The sequence below is a fragment of the Hemiscyllium ocellatum genome, chromosome 3, assembly GCF_020745735.1.
Source record: "Hemiscyllium ocellatum isolate sHemOce1 chromosome 3, sHemOce1.pat.X.cur, whole genome shotgun sequence".
In the NCBI taxonomy this organism is placed as follows: domain Eukaryota; kingdom Metazoa; phylum Chordata; class Chondrichthyes; order Orectolobiformes; family Hemiscylliidae; genus Hemiscyllium; species Hemiscyllium ocellatum.
In genome coordinates, this window is record NC_083403.1 from 38,854,607 (window position 1) to 38,876,196 (window position 21,590).

At 39.7% G+C, this 21,590-nt stretch overlaps 1 protein-coding gene across 3 annotated transcripts in view; it reads left to right on the forward strand.

Moving 5' to 3' along the window:
* The window catches only part of ascc3 (activating signal cointegrator 1 complex subunit 3), a 556,691-nt gene that overhangs the window by 444,620 nt on the left and 90,481 nt on the right, over positions 1 to 21,590 (forward strand). For all 3 annotated transcript variants that reach the window (XM_060849581.1, XM_060849588.1, XM_060849596.1), the window contains exon 35: positions 18,954 to 19,065. In XM_060849581.1, the coding sequence (XP_060705564.1) occupies positions 18,954 to 19,065 (112 nt within the window). The remainder of the gene's footprint in view (positions 1 to 18,953; positions 19,066 to 21,590) is intronic.

The window sequence follows — 21,590 nt, forward strand, 5'->3', positions numbered from 1 at the left end:
GTCGGAACCAGCCAGGATCAACAGGATCAGCTTGGCTTCCTGACTTCTGCACAACACATCATAACAGGAGGATTGGGACCTATAGAAAGAGTAAGGTGAAGAGTTCAAATCTTCATCAGGATTATTTAGAGTGACAGTAGAAATCAGAGGAGGAGGAGGATAATGACAGCAATGCCCTTTAGCCATTCACTTTGCTTAGCAAGAGTAAAAGAGCCAGTCTTTCTTCACGTTCCACCTCTGCCAAATAATGCTTCTGACATAAAACAGTCTTGCAGTCAAGCAACCACCTCGTCAACGTTCTCTCTTAGTCTTTTCAATGCCTCCTTCTCATCAATTTTTAGTCCATCTAGTATCTCAACTGTATTGACTTTCATTATAATTGGCAGCATTTCTTTGCTTGGTAAAGCCAGTAAATACTTATTTCCTACCTCAGACATGTTCACTGGCTTCAGGAATATATCCTCTTTTTGGTCACTAATCTCCCCCAGGGAGATAGAGGCGTCTGGATTTCCTTTTCTATGAGCTGCCACTCTCTCCCCATACTCTCTTTGCTACTTTTATTTCCTTTTTCATTTCTCTAATGAATTTTCTATATTTAGTCAAGTTCTGCGTCATATTGTCATACTGACATCTGTCATACGCACCATTTTTCCATGTCTTCTTATTTCACCAAGCAAGGAGCTCTGACTTTGATTACTCTGCCTTTTTCCATGTGTGAATATCTTTAACTCTACCCAAATCAGCTCTTCTTTAAAGGCAGCCATTGTCTTGTTACTGTTTTGAATCCAGTATACCTGGAACAGGTCCCAGCCCATTGAAATTGCCTCACCACCAATTAAATATTTTACTCTAGTTTACTCCCTTTTTTTGACCACTAATCTAAACTTTAAGTACTTAACCACACTGGTAGAACAGTAATAACCACATATTGGGAGGTCAGGTATATATGGTAAGATAATAGTTTGGTATTGTGGTGGTTATGCTTCAATATAAGGATTTGAGGCAAAAAAACTGCAGATGCTGGAATCTAAAGTAGACAAACAGCAAGTTGGAAGAACACAGCAAGCCAGGCAGCTTCAGGAGGTGGAGAAGTCACAGCACGGATCTCTGTGAAACTCCATTTATTGCATCTCACTTACCAGAAAATGATCTTTGCGCCTATTCTCTATTTCCTGTTTGTTAACCCAATCTCTCTCCCTACACTATGATCACTTTCTTGTGCTGTAACCTTTGTCGGTGCCTTGTCAAATTCCAAGTTCAAGACATCTACAGATTCCCCTTTTATCCAAGTTTTTATTATTTCCTCAAAAACCTCTCTTTAAAAAGAATTCCCTTTCACAAAGCCAAGTTGACTTTGCCTGATTACCGTGATTTTTATTTAAGTACCCTGCTACAACTTGCTTATTAGACAGGCAGGAAGCTGGAAGAACACGACAAGCCAGGCAGCATCAGGAAGTGCAGAAGTCGACATTTCAAGTGTAACCCTTCTTCCTTATTGCTTATTATGTCAGTTATTAGGCTAAAGAGCCTGTAGTTTCCTGAGTTCTGTTGCCATCCTTATCACCTTTCTTGTACTGAAGAATTATGTTTATTATTTTCCAATTTGTTGGGACCATTTCAAGATCCAGAGAATTTTGGAAAATGCCTAGAAGGACCAAAAGGCCCACCCCTCATTCTCCGTAGCTTTATTTAACTTTGCAATGCCCGCAGAAATTAACATTACTCCAATCATGGCCTGGCATGCATCACTGATTTCCTTTAGAAGGGATCATGCCGGAAACGTTGACTCCCCGGCTCCTTGGATGCTGCCTGACCTGCTGCGCTTTTCCAGCAACACATTTTCAGCTCGAAACAGTAACTCTCCTTCTCACTTGACAGATGCTGCCAGATTTCTGAGTTTCTCCAGCATTTCCTGTGTTTGTTTCAGGTTTCCAATGTCTGCAGTATTTTGCTTTTTATTGTTTTGGAGTAAACTTTCTCCAGTGGTTTGTCTGTCGCAGTTGCCCTCCTGATGTGGTAATGAGTGACAAAGTTGTTTCAATACTGGGAGTGAGTAGAGATGCAGTGGTGGAAAAGTGTCTGTGATGATGGACATTATTGAATTGTGGGATACACATTCTTTCCTTGATGTGGACAGATTGGCAGTACGTCGGGGCACAATATTTGTAGGGAATATATGATACTAAAACTGAATCCTTCCTGTCTTGCATACAATCCCTAGGCAGTACAGATCAGGTTATTAAGGCAGTTGTTGCAGGTATTAATTTCTGCAGTCTTAATCAGATGCTGCCAATGTCTTTATCAGAATTCTGTCAATGATGCTGGCTGGATAAACAGGATGGGAATCATACTTCATTGTTTGGCCATTTAAGGTGATAATCAGTTCTCAATCAGTGCTGGTGCTATGGAGGTGAAATGTGCTAAAGGACTGTTTTACTGATTGTAAGCACCATGTCTTGCAGCAGTCTACCACGTTTACAATATTGCCATTTAATGTGTCATCCAGTACAAGGAAAGTCTAAGCCTTTATGCCACGATGCCTCCTTCTTGGATCTGTGTCACTTAATTTTCTAGTTACTCTTCTATGATTCCAAGTTGTTACTGGTTACACGGATGCTTTCATAAGACACAGGCAGAGCAGCACCAGGGGCTAACACGCAGAGGAAAAACAGTCTTCCTCATCACTAGTGCAAAAACTTATGGTTTTCGTTTCATCTGCCATCCTGATTATAGGTGATCTCAACTGTGAGAGATCCAGCCATCCAAATATAAAAGCAAACCAGAATACCAGGTATTTTGAGGGGGAAGGCTTAAAGTACTTTTACATATGGTTTGCAGTTGCACTATTAATGGGCTCCAGATGGGAGATACTAGAAAATATGACCTGCTGTAAGCAAAATTCTACTCATTATTTTGAAGGAAATTCCTATCAGCTGGATTTTCCCATAAACAAAATATTTGTATAATTTTAAAAATAAATTCAGTGAAATTGATACAATCTTTGAATTAAGAGCATAAGAACAGGAGAATTGTTGAATATTAACAACTTTCAATAAATATTTCTTAACAGCTTTATGTATAAAAATCTAGCAGTCTCAGATTTAAAATGAACCGATGATCTAATATCACTTTAGGAAAGAGTGTTCCAAACTTTGTGTAGAAGTGTTTTCTAATTACACTTCCGAAATTGATTTATGAACTGGTCTCCAGTTGATCAACCTGTCCTGACCAAAGCTTACATTTTACACAAGAAACATTTGCCTTAAGTTGCAAATCTACCAGTGCTATGAATTTATATTTGTTGATATTTTTTGCTTAATCATCAGAAACGGTTAGTGCATTTCATTAGCTATTGTTCTCTGCAATGTGGGTTTGCTCTTTCCTTAAGATAATTCTATTTGAACCTCTTTGTTGGGGTATTTTTCATTTTGGTGCTTTTGCATTAATGGACATTGACATTTTTTTAAATATTTCTGTTTGAGAAAATAGGCTCTTGACATAGTATATTTAGTATATCATTCTCATTGTTCACACACTAACAGTTTATCAATTTGCATCGCCCTCCAGTTTCTGACCTACCTTTCATTGTACCATCTTGAGACACATCTTGACCATGACACTCAATTCTTGCTCTCTAGACCATGTTACAGTTAAGACCATTGACTACTCAGCTTTCCTTCTTGGACCTCTCTCCTTCAGTTTTGTCATCCTCGCCCTCACTTACATCATAAAGCTAACCTTTGATCATCCATCTTTGCAACTTACTGCCCCATCTCAAACCTACTTCTCCAAAATGCTTGGGTGTGTGGTCACCTTCTGTCATAAATCAATGCTAATCTTTTTGTAATCACTCTAATTAGACATCCATTCCCTTCAAATATCAAATCAAGTTTTATCAATGTCACAAATCCAAAGCTGTGCAGGTTAGTTGAATTGGCAATGCTAAATCGCTCCTGTTGCCCGTATCGTTCAGGGATGTGTGGGTTAGGTGCATTAAGCAGGGGTAAATGTAGAGTAATAGGGTAAGGGGAATGGATCTGGGTTGGTTACTCTTCGAAGGATCAGCGTGGATTTGTTGGGCCGAAGGGCCTGTTTCCACACTGTAGGGGTTCTATGATTCTATTCCATAATTACATCCTAGTTAATTAGGACCAAAGTAAATTATCCTTTCTCTTCCACTTCAGCTTTGTCAAAAGTTGTAAACTAGTCTCGAAATCTGTTCCAATTGCTGTAATGACTGTCAGGCTAAGTTTACTTCACTTATCTGTTTTGTTCTTCCTTCCTATGATAGTCAGACACCTCCAACAATAATGATCTCCCCAAAAGTCTGTCTTTGGCTGTTGCTTTTTCTCATCTAGTTGCTAGCTCTCAGCAGGCAGCATCTGAAGTAATGGCATGACTTTTCTCGGGACCAACTTGCTGAATATTTTATGTGTCATTATACAGAGTCAGATTGCCAGTTGAGGTGGATTATTGCTTGTTAAACACCTTTTTACTGGCACAACTCACTTCAGTAATATTCAGCTTCCAGTCTTACCAAGTACATCAAACAAAGTTAATATCGAGAATTCTCAATTAAAGAGTAGGTACCTACTTCCTCAGGTTTTGTTTTCTCCCAAGGGCTTTCATGTTAGACACAGGGCTCAACATCTCTCAGCAGCTCCATATACCTCGGCCACATTCACCCCATGTCAACAGACGTTGGCATCTGACATCTGCTAGTCTCTAAGAACCGTCAGTTCAGGTTCACTTAGTGTTTTTCTGCACTTCAGTCTGCATCCTGGGCTGCATGAGCACTATCTTTGTAATATTGCTGCAAGGACACTGCATGCTGAGGAGCATGCACCCAGCTCACGGAATGGACTGTATCTTAAGGCTGTATTCTTGCTGTCATAGTGTTTACTCATTCTGAGTCTGGCATCCCTGACCTGCACTTCCTTGCCTTGTCTTTTTGCTGTTCTCCCCCTCACCCAAATGTACCAGTCTCTCAGTACTGCAATTGGCTGTGCCGTCGTAAAACCATTGTTACATTGTTAGCAATCCTCAGCAAAGTCAAGGGAGATGGCCTTTGCTCAGGGCTGCCCAACACAGTTAGACAAGGGCAGTATCCAATGCCAGTTCAGATGGCTTGGCAAGTCAGTCAGCCACTTGGGTTGATCAGGGTCAGGATGCTTTCCACAAAAGGGATGAGGTCTTCAGTCCTTCGGCCATTACTCTTGGAATGTTAAGGGATATGAATGTGGTTGACCCAGCAGTTATTTTTGGTACAAATAGAGCGGGTGTCCCAAATGACAACATATGCAGCGCACAGAGCATGCTGGGTTAGTGGGTTTGGGTGTTGGAGACAGCAATGATAAGAGTGCTAGAGCATGACATGGTAAGAGGTAGATACAGTAACAGAGATAGATTAACTAAGGTATCAGAACGGGATAGCGCTTAACACTGGAGAAGGTAATTGACCCTCTTTCTACATTGCTGCACATTCCTCCAACTGGTTGAAACTGCACTGACCCAGGTGGCAACCTCAGACTAGGCAAGAAGGTCTGGTGTTGTGGCCTGCTTTGCTGGTCCTGGAGGAAGAGGACAATTCCATCTGTGCATCACTCCATCAAGCAGGACCTCCAGATCCCTAGCTTGCAAGATGGATGCCAAATTTCTCTTGTCTGCCATGTGCGGGAACCGTATAGGGGAGCAGCAGCCTAACAGTGCTTATCCAAGTGCACAACTGCCTTTTAAAATTAATGCTACAGGAACTATGTCAATCAATTCCAGGATATCTCAAAATGAACTAGCCACCACATATATCCTGGTCTATTCCAGAAAGCCAGTTCTGGAAGTATAGAACTGGGGCTAATTTTTACAGAATTAATGTTTATTTACATGGCAAACAAACGCCATCCAAAACAAAAACAGTTTTTAATCTGTCTTTTTATAATTGGTATTCTAATCAACCTGATTATCTGCTCCTCATCAAACTGTGCCTTGATTTTATAACTCTCAATCATTGTTTTCAAAATCCCTCCATGACCTCATCCCTCTCCATCGCTATAATATCCTGCTACTAGGATTTGTGTGTTGTGTACATCTGTGATAGTTTTTATTTAAACCTACCTTGTGGAATAAAATTACATTCCCATTCTTCACATTATAAAGGGTGTTCCAGGAATTGGATCCTGTGCCAGTTATGTCACTTTTCTTTGATATGCTGATGAGCGGGGGGGGGGGGGGGGGTTGTCACTTTTCAGTAGGAAATTAGCCATTGTTAAAAAGCTAGTAGCAGAACATGTAGAAAATCATAATGCAGTCAAAGTCAACATAGTTAAGAAAAAAGAAATAGTGGTTGACAAATTTATAAATTCTTTTAGAATGCAACAAGCAGAATAGCTTTAAATGTCGTACATTGGATTTTGAAAATTTGTAAGATGAAATGCCCCCAAAAATGTTTCTGCATGAGAAATGAGCTTATGGTGTTGGGGGTTTTAAATAAACTTGGATAGAGGATTGATTAACTAACAGAAGGTGAAAGCTTTTAGATAAATGTGTCACTTTCATGTTGACATTTTGCAATGAGTGAAGTATCACCTTGATTAATGCTGGAACCCCCGTAATTTACATTCTATATTAATGAAGGCACCAAATTTATGGTAGGTAAGTAGCAATGTAAGTTGAGGAGGATACGAGTCTGCATGAAGAGATATTGATAGGTAAATTCAATGGGCAAAGTATTGCCTGTTAATCTGTATTGGTGGAAAATTTAGAAGTTATCCAGTTTGGCAGGAAAAAAAATTTAAAATATTTTTTAAATGGAGATTGCAGCAAGAATGCTGCAGTGCATAGGGATCTGTCTTTGTACATAATGACCAGAAGCTATCATTCAGCAAGTACTTATGAAGTCAAATAGAACTTTTTGTCTTTTATACTCCATTCCCTTATAATAAGTTAAGCTTTACAACAACTATATAGAGCATAACTGAACCCAAACCTTGAATACTGTATAACAGTTTTGGTGTCCTTACTTGAGGAATGATATACTTCCTACCAGTTCAGAGAAGATTCACTGAACAGATTTCTGGGGTGAAGGGATTTTCACATGAGGAAAGATGGAGCAGGTTAAGCCTTTACTTATTGGCATTTTTAAAAAAAATTAGAGGGATCTTATCGAAACATGTAAGATTCGAATGGGACTTGACAGGATAGATGCTGTCGGGGAACCTAACACTGGAGGCATAGTTTTAAAAATATTTGGTCCCACTAAAGATGGAAACAAGGATTTTTTTTCTCTCTCGGAAGATTGTGCATCTTTGTTATTTGCTACTGCAGAGAGCAAAGGACACTTAGCCATTGAATATATTCAAAACAGACAGAAGTTTGATTAACAAGGAAGTCAAAGATTATAAAGGAAAGTGGAATTAAGGCCACAATTACCCTTGCCTTAGGATTAGGGTTCAATTCTGAGTCAGAAGATTGTGGGTTCACACCCCTTCATTTCAGGACTTCAAAATATTTATGCCAGCAGTTCAGTACAAAACTGAAGGAATGCTGCATTGAACCAGGAACCCATCTGTCTAATTTATGTTTAACTGTTTGAATACTTGTGAGAGAATTGATTAGCCGTGATAGAAGGTCAAAACTTGTTTTCTTTCTGTCAAGGAATAGCAGCTTTGTTCTCTTGAAGCACACAAAAAATGTTCCATGTTGTCTCCATAGCATAAGCCCATTATTTTAGTTTTTGAAAATAATTTAAATTTGGAAGTTAGAGCTACTGGTCAAAACTGTTTTATTTTCAACATTTCTAAATTCCAAACACAAAATTCCTGAACACAGTTTTTGAAAATATTCCCTAAATGATTTACATGTCCAATTTTGTGCATTATATTCATTTTATTCAATTTTGACATGGTGTTTTGGACATGGTGCACTTCTTCAGTGGTAATTAAAACACTTGTGTCATAAAATGCCTTGAAATGCTTTTAAAAATGAATTAAGGACAGAAAAGAGATGATATTTACAATGTATGGACCATTTATTCATAGAACATTAAAAAACCTAAGCTTACACTGAGGCACCTGGTGCAGCTGTGTTAAGCCCATCTGTAAAAATGTGTTGCAGATTTATGACCAATTATGTGCTAATTCTAATAAGATTGCCTAATTATTCATCTCAGCACTCCATTGTACAAACAACAGACACCCACTATTAAAACAGTATGTTTTGACAATTAATATTCCACAACTTGTAAAATGTAAAAACTGTGAAATGGTAATTAATTAGAAAATTAGTGGATAACAATACTTTCTTCCACTTTATTATCCCTTGTATCTATTTCCTCATTATTTTCAGCAAAGAATTTTTCTTTGAACTTTGGTCCCTACTCCCCTACACTCAATTCTGTGAACACATCAATTTTTCTTATTTTCCCCAGAGTTGTTCTTTTCTTCTGCTAATAGGAGATATGTGCTCCTTTTGTAGCGCCATCCAACATTGCATCTCAAAAGTAGTTCCAAATACAATAAACTGCAGACCTTTCAGCAGCTGTGACCTCAAAAGCTTATCACAGCCTCGAACAGGTCAAGGCTGCTATATTCCAGTAGGGTCAAAACAAGGACTGCAGATGCTGGAAACCAGAGTCTAGATTAGAGTGGTGCTGGAAAAGCACAGCAGGTCAGGCAGCATCCGAGGAGCAGGAAAATTGACGTTTCGGGCAAAAGCCCTTCATCAGGACTGCAATTTGCTAGCAGATGAGGAACTGCAATGATTTTGAGGCAGATGGGCCAGCAAATGCAAAAACTTGCATTGGGCTTTGTTGTAGTTCATATATTCACACAGGTCCTGGGGTCATCAACTGAACCCACATAGCCATCAAAGAACTGACCAGCCTTTTCAATAAAGGTGGGTGATAGGATGTAGGAGTCAGTTAGCTTAATTCCTGTCATTGGGGAATTGGTGGAATCCATTATGCAGCAAGTAATACTGGGACATTTAGTATGTCAAAATGCAGCCATCCATGTTGCACAAAAGGATGGTACACTTCGAAAGAGCACTCAGAGTAAGATCACTCAGGGTTACGGTAATATATTAGCTTGGATAGATGATTGGCTAATCAACAGAAAGCATAGATTTGGATAAATGAGTTTTTTCTTGTTGGTGCCGCAAGGATCTATCCTCGGGCCTCAACAGTTCACAAATTACATTCATGATTTGGATGCAGGCTGGAAAGTATTATCGCCAGATTTGCAGATGACTCTAAAATAAATCGGAAAGTAAGTTGCAATAAAGAAATATATTTACAAGTAGATTGGATAGTTGGGTGAATGGGCCAAAATTTGGCAGAAGACATTTGTAAGAGTGAGGTTATTCATTTTAGTTGAAAAAAATAAAAGGCAAGTTATTATCCAGATGGAAAGAAACTTCAAAATTCTTCAGTACAGAGGGATCTGCGTGACTTCAGGCATGAACCACAGAAAACTAGTTTGCAGATACAGCAGGTAATAAGGACAGCAAGTGGAATTCTGACATTGCTGAAGGAATGGAATACAAAAGTAGAGAAGTGTTGTAGCAACTGCACATGGCAAAGGTGAGACTGCATCTTAAGTACAGCTTACAGTTTTTGTCCTTTTACTCGAGCAAGGGTGTAATTGTAGAGAGTAAATGAAGACTGCAGATGTTGGAGATCAGAGTCAAGAGTGTGGTGCTGGAAAAGCACAGCAGGTCAAGTAGCATCTGAGGAGCAGGAGAATCAACGTTTTGGGTATAAGCCCTTCATCTTGTGGCTTAAGGGCCTAGGTGGGGCTGAGAGATAAATAGGAGTGGGTGGGGGGAAGGTAGAGAGATGGTTTGCTAGATTAATTCCAGAGATAAACAGTTTGTGTTATGAGGAGAAATTGAGCAGTTTATGCCATTACTTCCTGGTGTTTAGAAAAATGAGAGGAGATCTAATTAAGGTATCACAACACAGGTTGTAGTCCAATAGGTTTATTTAAAATCAGAGTAGATGTAAAGCGGATGCTTCCCCTCATGGAGAAAGATAAAATGACAGGTCATAGTTTCAGGCGAGGAGGTGGCAGATCCATGGAATTCACTACCACCGGACTGTGGTGGGTGCCAGGGCACACAATAAATTTAAGGAGATTGCAAGGACCTGTTGCAGGATCTGGATGTGCGTTCCTTGTGGCATGGTGGCCACAACTTTATCAAATGCTTCATTATCGGTAACTTAATTGATTTGGTCCGTTTCTCTTGGTGGCGGTTTCAGTGGCGGCTATAGCGATGGTGGCATCTGGCACTGACTGAAGTGGCAACTGCTTCAGCGTATTTGGCAGGTCCTGTCTATTCCACCTGGCTATGATAGTGATGGAGTGCCACCGTTCTGAAAGTCAGCAGTGGTAGCATGGTGCGTCTGGTCCAAAATTCCTTGCTTTAGCAGCTTCAGGAGTGGCTTCGGCATTGAGTCCCATAGCTACCTCAGAAACCCAGGAGGTAACAGAAGATGAACTTTGTCTCAATTATTTATTTTTATACTTTCTGTAATTAAAATGGTGCCATATTACAGTGACTTATACACATCTCATTGTGTTTTCATAAATACAAGTGTAAGTTGTAATATGTTATACTATACATTTGATAAGGTACCTCATGGCAGGCTGGTACAAAAGGTAGAGTCTCATGGGATCCAGGGTGTGCTGGCTAGATGGATACAGAACTGGCTTGGTCATAAAAGACTGAGTGTAGAGGTAGAAGGGTGCTTTTCAGAATGGAAATCAGGAATTAGTAGTGATCCACAGAGATCAGTGCTGGGACCTTTGTAGTTTGTAATATATATAGATGATCTGCAGGAAAATGTAGGTAGTCTGATTAATAAGTTTGTGGATGACACCAAAATTGGCGGAGTTGAGGATAAGTGAGGAGGATTGTCAAAGGATACAATGGCATATAGATAGTTTGCAAATTTGAGCAGAGAAATGGCAGATAGAATTAAATTGGACAAATGCAAGGTGATGCATTTTTGGAAGATGATGTTCAGGTGCGAATTGTAGAATTAATGGCCGAACCCTAAGGAGCATTGACATATAGAGGTATCTGGGTGTAGAGGCCGAAGATCCCTGTAAGTGAAAACACAGATGGATAATGTGGTCAAGAAGGCATACAGCATGCTTGTCGTATCGGCGGGACATCAAGTATAAAAGTTCCCGTGCCGTGTTACAGCCATATAAAACTTCAGTTAGGCCGCATTTGGAATATTGCATGCAGTTCTGGTTGCCACACTACCAGAGGGGTATGGATGCTTTAGAAAGGGTGCAGAGAAGGTTTGCCAGGATGTTGCTTGGTCTTGGAGGGTTTTAGTTACAAGGGCAGGTTGGATAAGCGTGGATTGTTTTCATGGAAAAATGGAAGCTGAGGGGCAACCTGGTGGAGGTCTACAAAGTTTTGAGAGTCGGAAAGGGTGGATATCAGAAACTTTTTCCCAGGGTGGAATGGACACAATTTCACAGTGAGAGGGGAGAAGTGAGGAGAAAAGTTTTCACACTGATTTTGTTAGGTTCCTGGAACGTTCTGCAGTGGAGGTAGGCATGTTAGAGGCATTTAAGGTGTATCTTGATAGACACATGATTGGGAGGCAAATAGAGGGAAAGAAACAGCTGAAGGGCAATAACCAGAATTTGGAATCGGCACAGGCTTGGTGAGCCGAAGACCCTGTTCCTGTGCTGTATTATTTTTTATTCTATCCTCCAGTACGAAGCAACCAGAGTGTCTCATTTAATGGTCATTTTAAACCAATTTTTTTATGGAATGTGGATATTACCAGCAAAGCTGACATTTATTGCTCATCCCTAATCGTGCAAATGAGTGTTATATTCAACTATTTCAGAGGAGTTAAGCGTCAGCCACAATGCTGTGGGTCTTAAGTCACATGTAGATCAGACAGGCCTAAGAATGGAAATTTTTCCTCCCAATAGGGAATGAGTGAAGCGAATAGGTTTTTACAGCAATCATGGTCATCATTACTGAAATTACATTTCATTTCCAAACGTGAGACTTTTTAGTTCTGAGGAAAGAGTAGAAAAGTTTGTCTTGCAGAGGAGTATGCTTAAAGGAAATGTTATAGTGTTTTTACAATCATGAGGGATCTGAACAGAGTAAATGGGGAGAAATTGTTTCAACTTGTAAAAGGATTGAGAACTGGAGAGTACAATTTTAATGTGTTTTGCAAAAGGAGTAAATGCAATATAATACAGCAAGTAGTCAGAGTCAGTACGTAAGTTGTGTGAAAGTTTGGTGGAAGCAAGTTCAATTTGGGCATTCAAGAGGGTCTTGGCTGATGATTTAAATAGAATCACCATACAGGCTTATGTTGAAAAACAGGAAATTGGCACTAAGTAAAAAGATGAGAGACCTGGTACAAGCATATTGGGCTGCCTTCTGTACTGTAACAAGTCTGAGTCTGTAGATTGAAGATTTATTAATTTGATTTAATGTCCACCAGTTACTTTTGAACTCCGAGCATTAGTCTGGACCTCCGGATTACTCGTCCAGACACATCGCCACTCTGCCACTGTCTTCCCTTATCTGTATATGCTGCACAACTTGCAAAGAGGACTGAAGCTGGATGAAGAGGGAAACCTGGAACATAATTCTTCCTCAGAAAAAGACTGCACGAGTAATAAAAGGATGTGAGTGATGCTTTGGAAAAGTCCAGTGCACAGGCATTGGCAGAAGATTGTCAATGCAGTGAGCAGGCTAGCATTGTTTCATGAATGACACTGTTTCAGCAACATTTGCAGAGTTCCTCTAAGACGTATGACATATAACTCTACAACTCATGTTGTGTCAGAGAGAAGGATTATACCATGGGCATACAAATGGAGAATGAAGTCTCTCACTACCACCATTGTCCAACATTTCAAACCATAGAACTGTATCAGACCCAAGCACCACCCCTCAATAACCTTTATTTCACTCTTCCTAAAAGTAAACTGAGCAAGGTCCTCTCTGTTTTGTCATTAATTTGTCTTGTTAAAGTTATTGTATATCATGGTATTGATCAGACCATGTAGTTTTAAAGTTTGGTCCATTCTAGTATGCGGCTATGGCAGGTGATGATGAAAACTCAGGCTACTTGGCTCGTGCATCAGCACAAAGAAGCTCACAGATGACACTAGTCAAAGAACCACAGTGCTTACTGGGCAAGTATTTCCTGTTAACCCTTTACCTGAAAATAGAGCTATCAGATGAGCTTCCCTTCAAGACTTCCTGTCTCATTATTATCAACGGTTTGTCACAATGACACCCGAGCAATATTAAATGCCACCTCCCCTCTGAGGGTCAAGTCATAGAGGTCAGCAACACTGTCAGCTACAGGGCCATCTCAATCTATTGTTGTCTCACTTTTCCTGCAGGATGAGGGAACAACAAAGTTTGATCATGCTGAGCTTTGTCTCCTGTTCCAGGATGACTTTGACGTGATTTGTTGGACTCCTCAGTGATGCCCTCTTCTCAGTTGCATCCCTCAATGTGAGGCGGCTGACTGACACTTCTGACTGACAATATAAGGGAAACCTATGGACACTCATTCTGGTCAACTCACACACATTGCTGCATAAAGTTAGAGCTCGACACCCACCGTCTGAGATATTTGACATTTTGGCCATTCCTTCACTCACTGGATCACACTCCTGGAATTCTGTCTCTAACTGCATTGTGGGTCTACCTACAGCTCAAAGGTTGCAACAGTTCACGAATGCAGCCCACCAACGTCTTCACAAGGGTCTTTAGTAACAGGCAATAAATGTTGGCTAGCCAGTAACACCCATGTCCCACAAGACAATACCTTTTTAAAATATTGCATTAAAGCTCTTGCAGCATTAGACCTCTAACAGTATCCCTTATGGCCATTCTCAACCAGGCCCTTTGCGGTTTCAGCTTTCAGCTATGAGATGGTAGAAAAAAGGATCTCTCACTACTTGGCAGCTGTGTTCCTCAGACTTTCACGATCGGGAAATTTGGGAACGCCATGTGGAGACTTGCGCATGCTCCCTCCTGTGCCAGAGCCTTTCAGTGGGCTCTCTGGAGCCATCTCCCAGCTCTGAGCTACTCCGGACACTATTAATGCAGGCCGAATTCATCCCTGGGCAAATGAAGTCGTTTGAGTTTGAAAATTATATTTTGTCACTGAGACTATGCGGGGTCAGGAACTGGAAATTATCTGGATATTGGTGATCGATCTGAAATTGAAATTGAAAATAGAATCCCTGGTCTTTTTTTTGACTCAGCATCATACCAGGCTGTTCTATTTGTAATGACCTGCTCAATGGAAAGCTTGATTTTTATTTAGCAGTTCTCCATGCTTTACTCCTCATTTGTGGCTGTCTTCTTGCTGTAATTCAGATTAATCTTATATTCAACCATTGTCAAATAACATATTTTCTAAAGCTACAAATATTTCCAGGAGGGTCTGTTCATACTCCATTTCTTTTTAGCTGACATCTTGAACTCATTGTCCGCAATCATGAGTGCAAACGAGTCAGTTTCCTACCCTGCTGCAGTATCTTGAAGTTGGACACACTAATCTCTCCTCCCTCTCCGAGGCATTACTGTTGGTTTTCTTTCATTGTCTCTACACAGTCTGTCTTTTAACTATTTGTACTTCTGTAACATTGGAAGACATCAAGGCTGTGGTTTATTTTCAAAATGTGATTTTCCTAACTCAGTTGTCATCATACTTCCCATCATTGTTATTCTTCAAATAATATGTTTTGCAATCTTCAAAATTTATTACAAATCTCTCTATTACAACTAAAAGAATAATGTCATCTCTGCATCACTCTGTTGATGGTTTTATAGGCATGTTTGAAATTTTGATTACACATGTTTATGATACCTGAGGGAGTTGTTCCTGTGTTCCTCAGAAGGCTACTAATGGAAGTTAGCCAGTCTACCCCATGTGCTAGCAGCTATTAGTATGGAACTGCCTCTGATTTTGACTCATCTCCTGGGACAAGTAATTGTTGTGTTCAAACAGGGCTATAATTCTTATCCTGCTGGCTCTCTCAGTACGCCCCTAGCTATTAGAATCATTTAACATCTCAGCACCTGTTAACAGCAGTGTAAATATTCAACCCTGCTTGCATGCAGGTTATGAGCTATATACTGAGGAACCCTATGAGGCTAGCCTTTTTTAAATTGAAGCTTCTGACTACTCAATTACTTGTGTTACTAGGGTGTATAATAAAATGTCTATTTAAAGGAAATGATATGACAAGTCAATTAGTCTGTTGCTGGGGTGTACAATGAACCAGCTGTCTAAAGGGACTGGATTACTGCTGACTGAAAAACAACAGGTAAATGATCTTCACAGATTGAGGCTGCAGATAATTTCCTCCCTAGTTCCACACTTGCCTAAAACAAACATGAAGTTCATTTCTTCAAAGAAAAGATGCGTGTAACTGAAAAATATTTCTATGTCACTCAGTAAGGTGATAATTTTACCACTTAGCAGAATTGTTAAAAAAAACGATTTATTTTTCCCTGGCAGCTTCCATTTCTCTCCACAATTCTCTCACCTTCATCTTATCTGGCTCTTCTCTTCCTGTACGTGTCCGTTTCCAATCCTAACAATAAACTACCAACAAGTATAATCTCTTTCAATCCTGCATTATGGTTTCACCTTGTTTATCTCTAACTACATTATGTCGTAAGATTTTGGAAGCTTTTTACGCCAGTCTTCATCAAGGATTTCCACACTCTGACAATCTGTCACATTGTGTTAAAAGGCATTTAAGTTTTCCTAAAGCTTAAAACCTGTTATACTCACCGCAGATAGCTCTGGGAATAGGAAACAGTGTTAGGCGAGATGTAAGCATATTTAGCATGACCTGGAGATTAGACTGTACATATCGATGAAAATACTCATTTGAAGCAGAAATAAGCCATTTGGCTCCCTGAGCTGGACCTGTCATTCAATAAGATGGTGGCTGATCTGTTTGTGTTTTGAATTCCGCATCCACCTCCCAATAACCTTTTGATTTCTTTGCCTAATGAGAATTTATTAAGCTCCACCTTAAAAAATATTTCATGGCCCACTTCTGAAGCAAAGGTATCACACAACCCACTGAGAGCAAAAGTTCTTTTCATCTCTCTCTAAAAATGTAACCCTTATTTTCAAAACAATGTCCCTTAGTCCTGATTTGGAGATGCTGGTGTTGGACTGGGATGCACAAAGTTAAAAATCGCACAACACCAGGTTATAGTCCAAGAGATTTCGGAGCACTGCTCCTTGTCAAAACTATTCAGGATTTGAAGTGCTTCAACTAAGTCACCCTTCATGCTTCTAAACTCCAGAGAAAACAAAGCCCAGTCTGTCTAACATTTCCTCAAGATATCCTGCTCATTCCAGATCCCACTCTAAATGGTCTTCAATGCATGTGCATTCTTCCTGTAATAAGGAAATCAGAACTGCACACAACATTCGAGGTATGATCCCACCAATGCCCTGTGTAACTGAAGCATATCCACCTTACTTTTGCATTCAATTCTTCCCATAATGAATGAAAGAATTCTACCAGAAACACAGAAAGATAGACCATTTGCCCCTTTGCACCTGATCCACCACTCAGTTTGATCATGGCTGATCATAACTTCGTACACAGTTCCTGTGTTCTCCCTGTACCCTTTGATTCCCTTAGCTCTGAGATATACCTAACTCCTTCTTGAAACACTCAATGTTTTGACCTCAACTGCTTTCCGTGGCAGAGAATTCCACACATTCATTGAGGTCTGGCCTGTAAGCTTAGTATCCATCTTCTAATACACTGTGGCAGAACCTCTCTCTCACAACTTTATCTGTATTGTCAGTATGCACATGGACCACCGCATCTGGCTCTCTTCTCATTCAAATTCCATCTCTTCTTCTTTTCTCCCCCACATTCTCATCATATTTCCCTCTGCTGGTCATTTCAGTAAGTGAGCAAAATACTCAGCAACCAATCACTTATCCTTTTCCATGCAACACTACCTTTTATTGGTCTCTGAATGCACTTGGTGGTGGAGGATTGAAAGAGATGAATGCTGTCTCGCTGTCTGTCCCCTCTTGTGCATCTTTTCAACTTATGCTTTGTTGGAAGCTGACAAAAGAAAGAACACCTTGCTCCCTCACTCACCGAACTCTGCTCCACTGCACTCTCTTAAGAAGCAATGGAAAGTTTCTGTGTATCAACCTAACATTTTGAGGACTTCTAACATGAGGGTTTTAAGTTTTAAGACTTACATTTTATAAGGAAACAATTATAATTCAAGATTCCTTTGTTAGCAATTGATTTGTAACACAAAAAAAATCATATTCAAAATCAAGAATGCATACAACCTCTTTTCAGTATGCCTTCAAATGAAGGAGAGAGGTATAGAGTACTGTGTGGAAGGGGAAGCAGGGGAAGGACCAAAATGTTTAATCCCAGACTAGTCTCCTGTTTTCTGAAGCAAAGAATATTAGCAAAATTATTGTCTAAACCATAAAAGCATATAGAGACCATTGACCACAGTACCTGGATTTTCATTAGTCTGTGGTGAAATGTTCAGAGATAATTTCTGAAAATAAAAGTTTAGAGATTAGTATCAGTGAAATCTTTGATATTTTACTGTAAGGATTCAATGAAAATAGGAAAATGTTCAATACATAAGGGGTGATATGACTGAAATTGTCTCCTTCATTTTCAAACCATACTAACTGCAATCCAAAAATCACATGTTTTGTCAACAGCAGCAATATTGTTCTTGGCCAGATTAAACAGACCAAATTAATAGCAAGGGCAAATGCCTGTCCAGACTTGTCACTATTCTATGGAGAACTGTCTTGGAGAAAGAGAAGGTTTTAATGATCATAAAGCCCAGAAAAGCACAGAGACCATTTAAAAAATGAGAAACATTCATATCCAACTTGAACCATCAATGTTTCAATAGTTAATGAAGTAGGTTCAGGAGTTGATGTTTGACACTAAAGAAGTAACTGTTACCACATCGTTGAAACTTTCAGATGCTTTGCCTAAACCCATGTATACTGAACTAGCTACCTACCAGTATGCTGCTGCTTTTCCTGATTTTGTTGTGAACTTTTAGCATTGTGATTGCATACAGTTTTAAACTAAACCTGATACATTACTGTATTCTGCTCCCATTATTACTTGCAGCACATCCAATATCAGTCTTTTGGACGTATTGATAGTTACTAATGTCATTTTTCTTTCTTTTATCTATAGCTGTAATGTTGATATAAACTATTTCTGTTATGTACAACAAGAGAGCCTCCTCCATTTCTCACAATTTGCACGTCCCCAATTTTTATTGGTATTTGGGGAGAGGGTTCACTGTAGGCTGAGTCATTGGAGTATGCAATGGGCTGCAGACCGTCAGTTGCTCGTATGTGTGCAAAATAGAATGGCATATCTCACAGAAATAATGTGCATCGTGAGACTTCTTCAACAGAGCAAAGGTATTATTTGCCCAGGTATTTGCAGGGCAGTAGACTTCAGATGTAATGTACTGCCACTTTTCTGATGTTTCCTCAATAATGCAACTAGCAAATCAAGTACCACAATCAAATCTGAAGAAATGGGGGAGCTGTCCTCTTTTACCATAAAATTGATATTTTGGCACTTGATATTTGCAAGTGCAAAAGATGGTGTTTCCCTTTACAGTAATATAATTCTACTTTAAACTGGCTGTTATTCTACAGAGATGTAGGAAACAGTTGCTGTATAATCCTAGGACACGTTATTATTTCAGCCTTTTAACCAATGCACAAAGTGATTAGGTAAGCATACACAGGGTTAGTTAAAATTTGATTAGCATATGATTCACATTCTAGATCCATCAGAGGAGATGTAAATATCGGTCTGTATTAAACATGGTGGAGCATAAGCCAAGAGTATCTTTTGATTTTTAATGTTTTCCTTTTTTTCTTACAGCTATTACAACTTAGATGATATTAATCATGACATCATGAATAAATATCTCTCCAACCTCGTAGAGAAATCTCTTGCGGATCTGGAATGTTCCTATTGTATTTCAGTAGGGGAGGTAAAACTGTCCTTCTTAGCCTATTCATGCTTACTGCTAATCTATATCTGCATTTCATTGTTAAAAGATCCAACGAGAGTGATGTGAATATTTCCTGCCAGCCATTTTGGTTAAAGGCACGCAAGATCCATCCTTTGTATTACTCACCAACCACATCAAACCTGAAACAACGGTTAATTGCTTTGCCTAATACAAATAAGGGAATATAAAAAGATAAGACTCCACTTTGACTTCCATAATAAACTATTCAGCCCATCAAGTCTGATGCATCATTCATTGAGGTCATGGCTGATCTGTTAATTTTCAACTATGCTTTTCTCATTTTTCCTCATGACCCTTGATTGTCTTGCTGATTTTAAAATGTCTTGCTCTGCCATTAGTATTTTCAATGACCCACCCTCAACCCACCGTCAACACCTCTCTGCAGTAACAATGTCCACAAATGTTCTACCATCTGGGAAAAGAAATTCTTCCTCAACTCCATCCTATCTGGATGGGCACCTACGCTGAGATTATGTCCTTTGATCCAAGTCACTCGCTGAAGAGGAAAAAGCTGCCTAAGAATATTATTTGTTCTTTTAAACTCCAAAGTATATAGGCCCAACCTACTCAACCTCTGGTCATGGGAAAAATCATTCCTTAACCAGAATCAAGCGAGCAAACTATCTTTGGACTGCCTCCAGGGCCAGTTTATCTTTTCTTGGGAGTTGGTTAGTTCAGTTGGCAAGAAAGCTAGTTTCTCTCTGTCTGTCTGCCTCTCTCTCTCTCTCTCTCGCTCTCACTCGCTCTCTCTGTCTCCCTTGCTGTCATGCGCTAGTAGCCCCTTGGGACTCTGGCACTATGACAACCTTATCTTTGTATCTTTCCTTAGCTGAGGGGTTCACAACTGTCTCCAGTGTTCTAGGTGGAGTCTGACTAGTGCCTTGTTAGTTTTAGCAAGACTCCTATATTTTTGTACTCCACTTGCTGAATAGGATGCTAGCTTTTTGTGATTCACGCTTAAGGGTCTCCAAATCTCTTGGTTCTGCACTGTCTCTCCACTTGGATAATGTTCAGTTCTTCTATCTTTCCTGACAAAATGCATCAACTCATTTTGACACATTATATTCCACCTGCCCAAATTTTTACCCTGGGTCTTCTGAGATTTCTCCCCTCCAGGATTGGTTTCCCTTAAGGCAGTTATTGTCATGTTCACCAACAAGTAATACCAACTCAGGCTTCAATTGGGAAAACCAACCCTATCAATCAGTCCAATAAAACAATTAGTTAACCATTCAGCTTACTTAAGCTGAATGTGGAGCTGAGGGGTATCAGAATGCTCCTCCCAGCCACACCTTTAAAATGAATGGGCTGCTTGGAACCCATGCCCCACTCACATCGCTGGTTAATTTTCTCAAGGGAGTGAACAAATACTTGCAGGAGAAAAAACTGCACATCTTAGGGCAAAGGGCAGGTTAATGCAACTACTTTGATAGTTTTTTTTCATTGAGCCAGCCCAACACAGTAGCCTCCACTTGGGCTTCAAAATGATTGGGAGACAAAATTGAATAAACTCACTGGGACCAAGGCACGAAATCATAACATTTTGATACATACTGCAACATTGTGGTTTTAATGTTGTTTCAGCCTTTTGTGTACCTTTGTTTTTACCTTCTCCAGTTAACTCTCCCAGTTTCTCTCTTACTATAGTTTTAGCAACCTCTTTTCCTACAGGCTGATAAACAGCACTCATTTAGTCATGTTCCCTGTTTTTATGAGAAGATCTCCAATCTGGTCCACTCTTCTTTTGACTGACCCTTTCGATATTTATATTTTTATATACATTCCTTTTTAGATATTTTCTCATTAACCTGACCAGAGATGTTACTACACACCACCTGGCACAGAGATAGTTTCACTACCACTGCACCAGATGAGCTCATGTTCCCTTTTATGAAATTCAACTAATTATTCTCATGCATTGACTTTGCCTTGCTTGTTTACATTTTTTGGTCCTCTTCTACATTTCCTGCATTCAGCATTGTTCTTTATGTGAGCTTCAAATTTATCATAGCTGTACTCTTTTATTAAATAACTGCTATTTCTATAAATATTAGGTACCTAGTTGTAAATTTCAATTTTCACCTACTACTATTCTAAAGTGTCAACTGTGACTCAATGGCAGTACCTTCCTCCTGAGTCAGAAAGTTGAGTTTGTCTCCTTTTCCAAAGGAATGAGCACAGATCCAAGTACAGCACTGATAGATTGCAACACTAACTGCAGCACTCTATCATGTGAGACATGAAACCAAGGTTTATCTTTTCCCTTAATTGAACATAAAAGATACCCTGAAACTATATCAAGAATTTGGCAGGGAACATATAACCAATGTTCTAGTCAATACTTACCTCATTCCTGAAGAAGGGCTTATGCCCAAAACATCGATTCTCCTGCTCCTCGGATGCTGCCTGGCCTGCTGTGTTTTTCCAGCATCACCATTTTCAACTCTGGTCTCCAGCATCTGCAATCCTCACTTTCTCTGAAT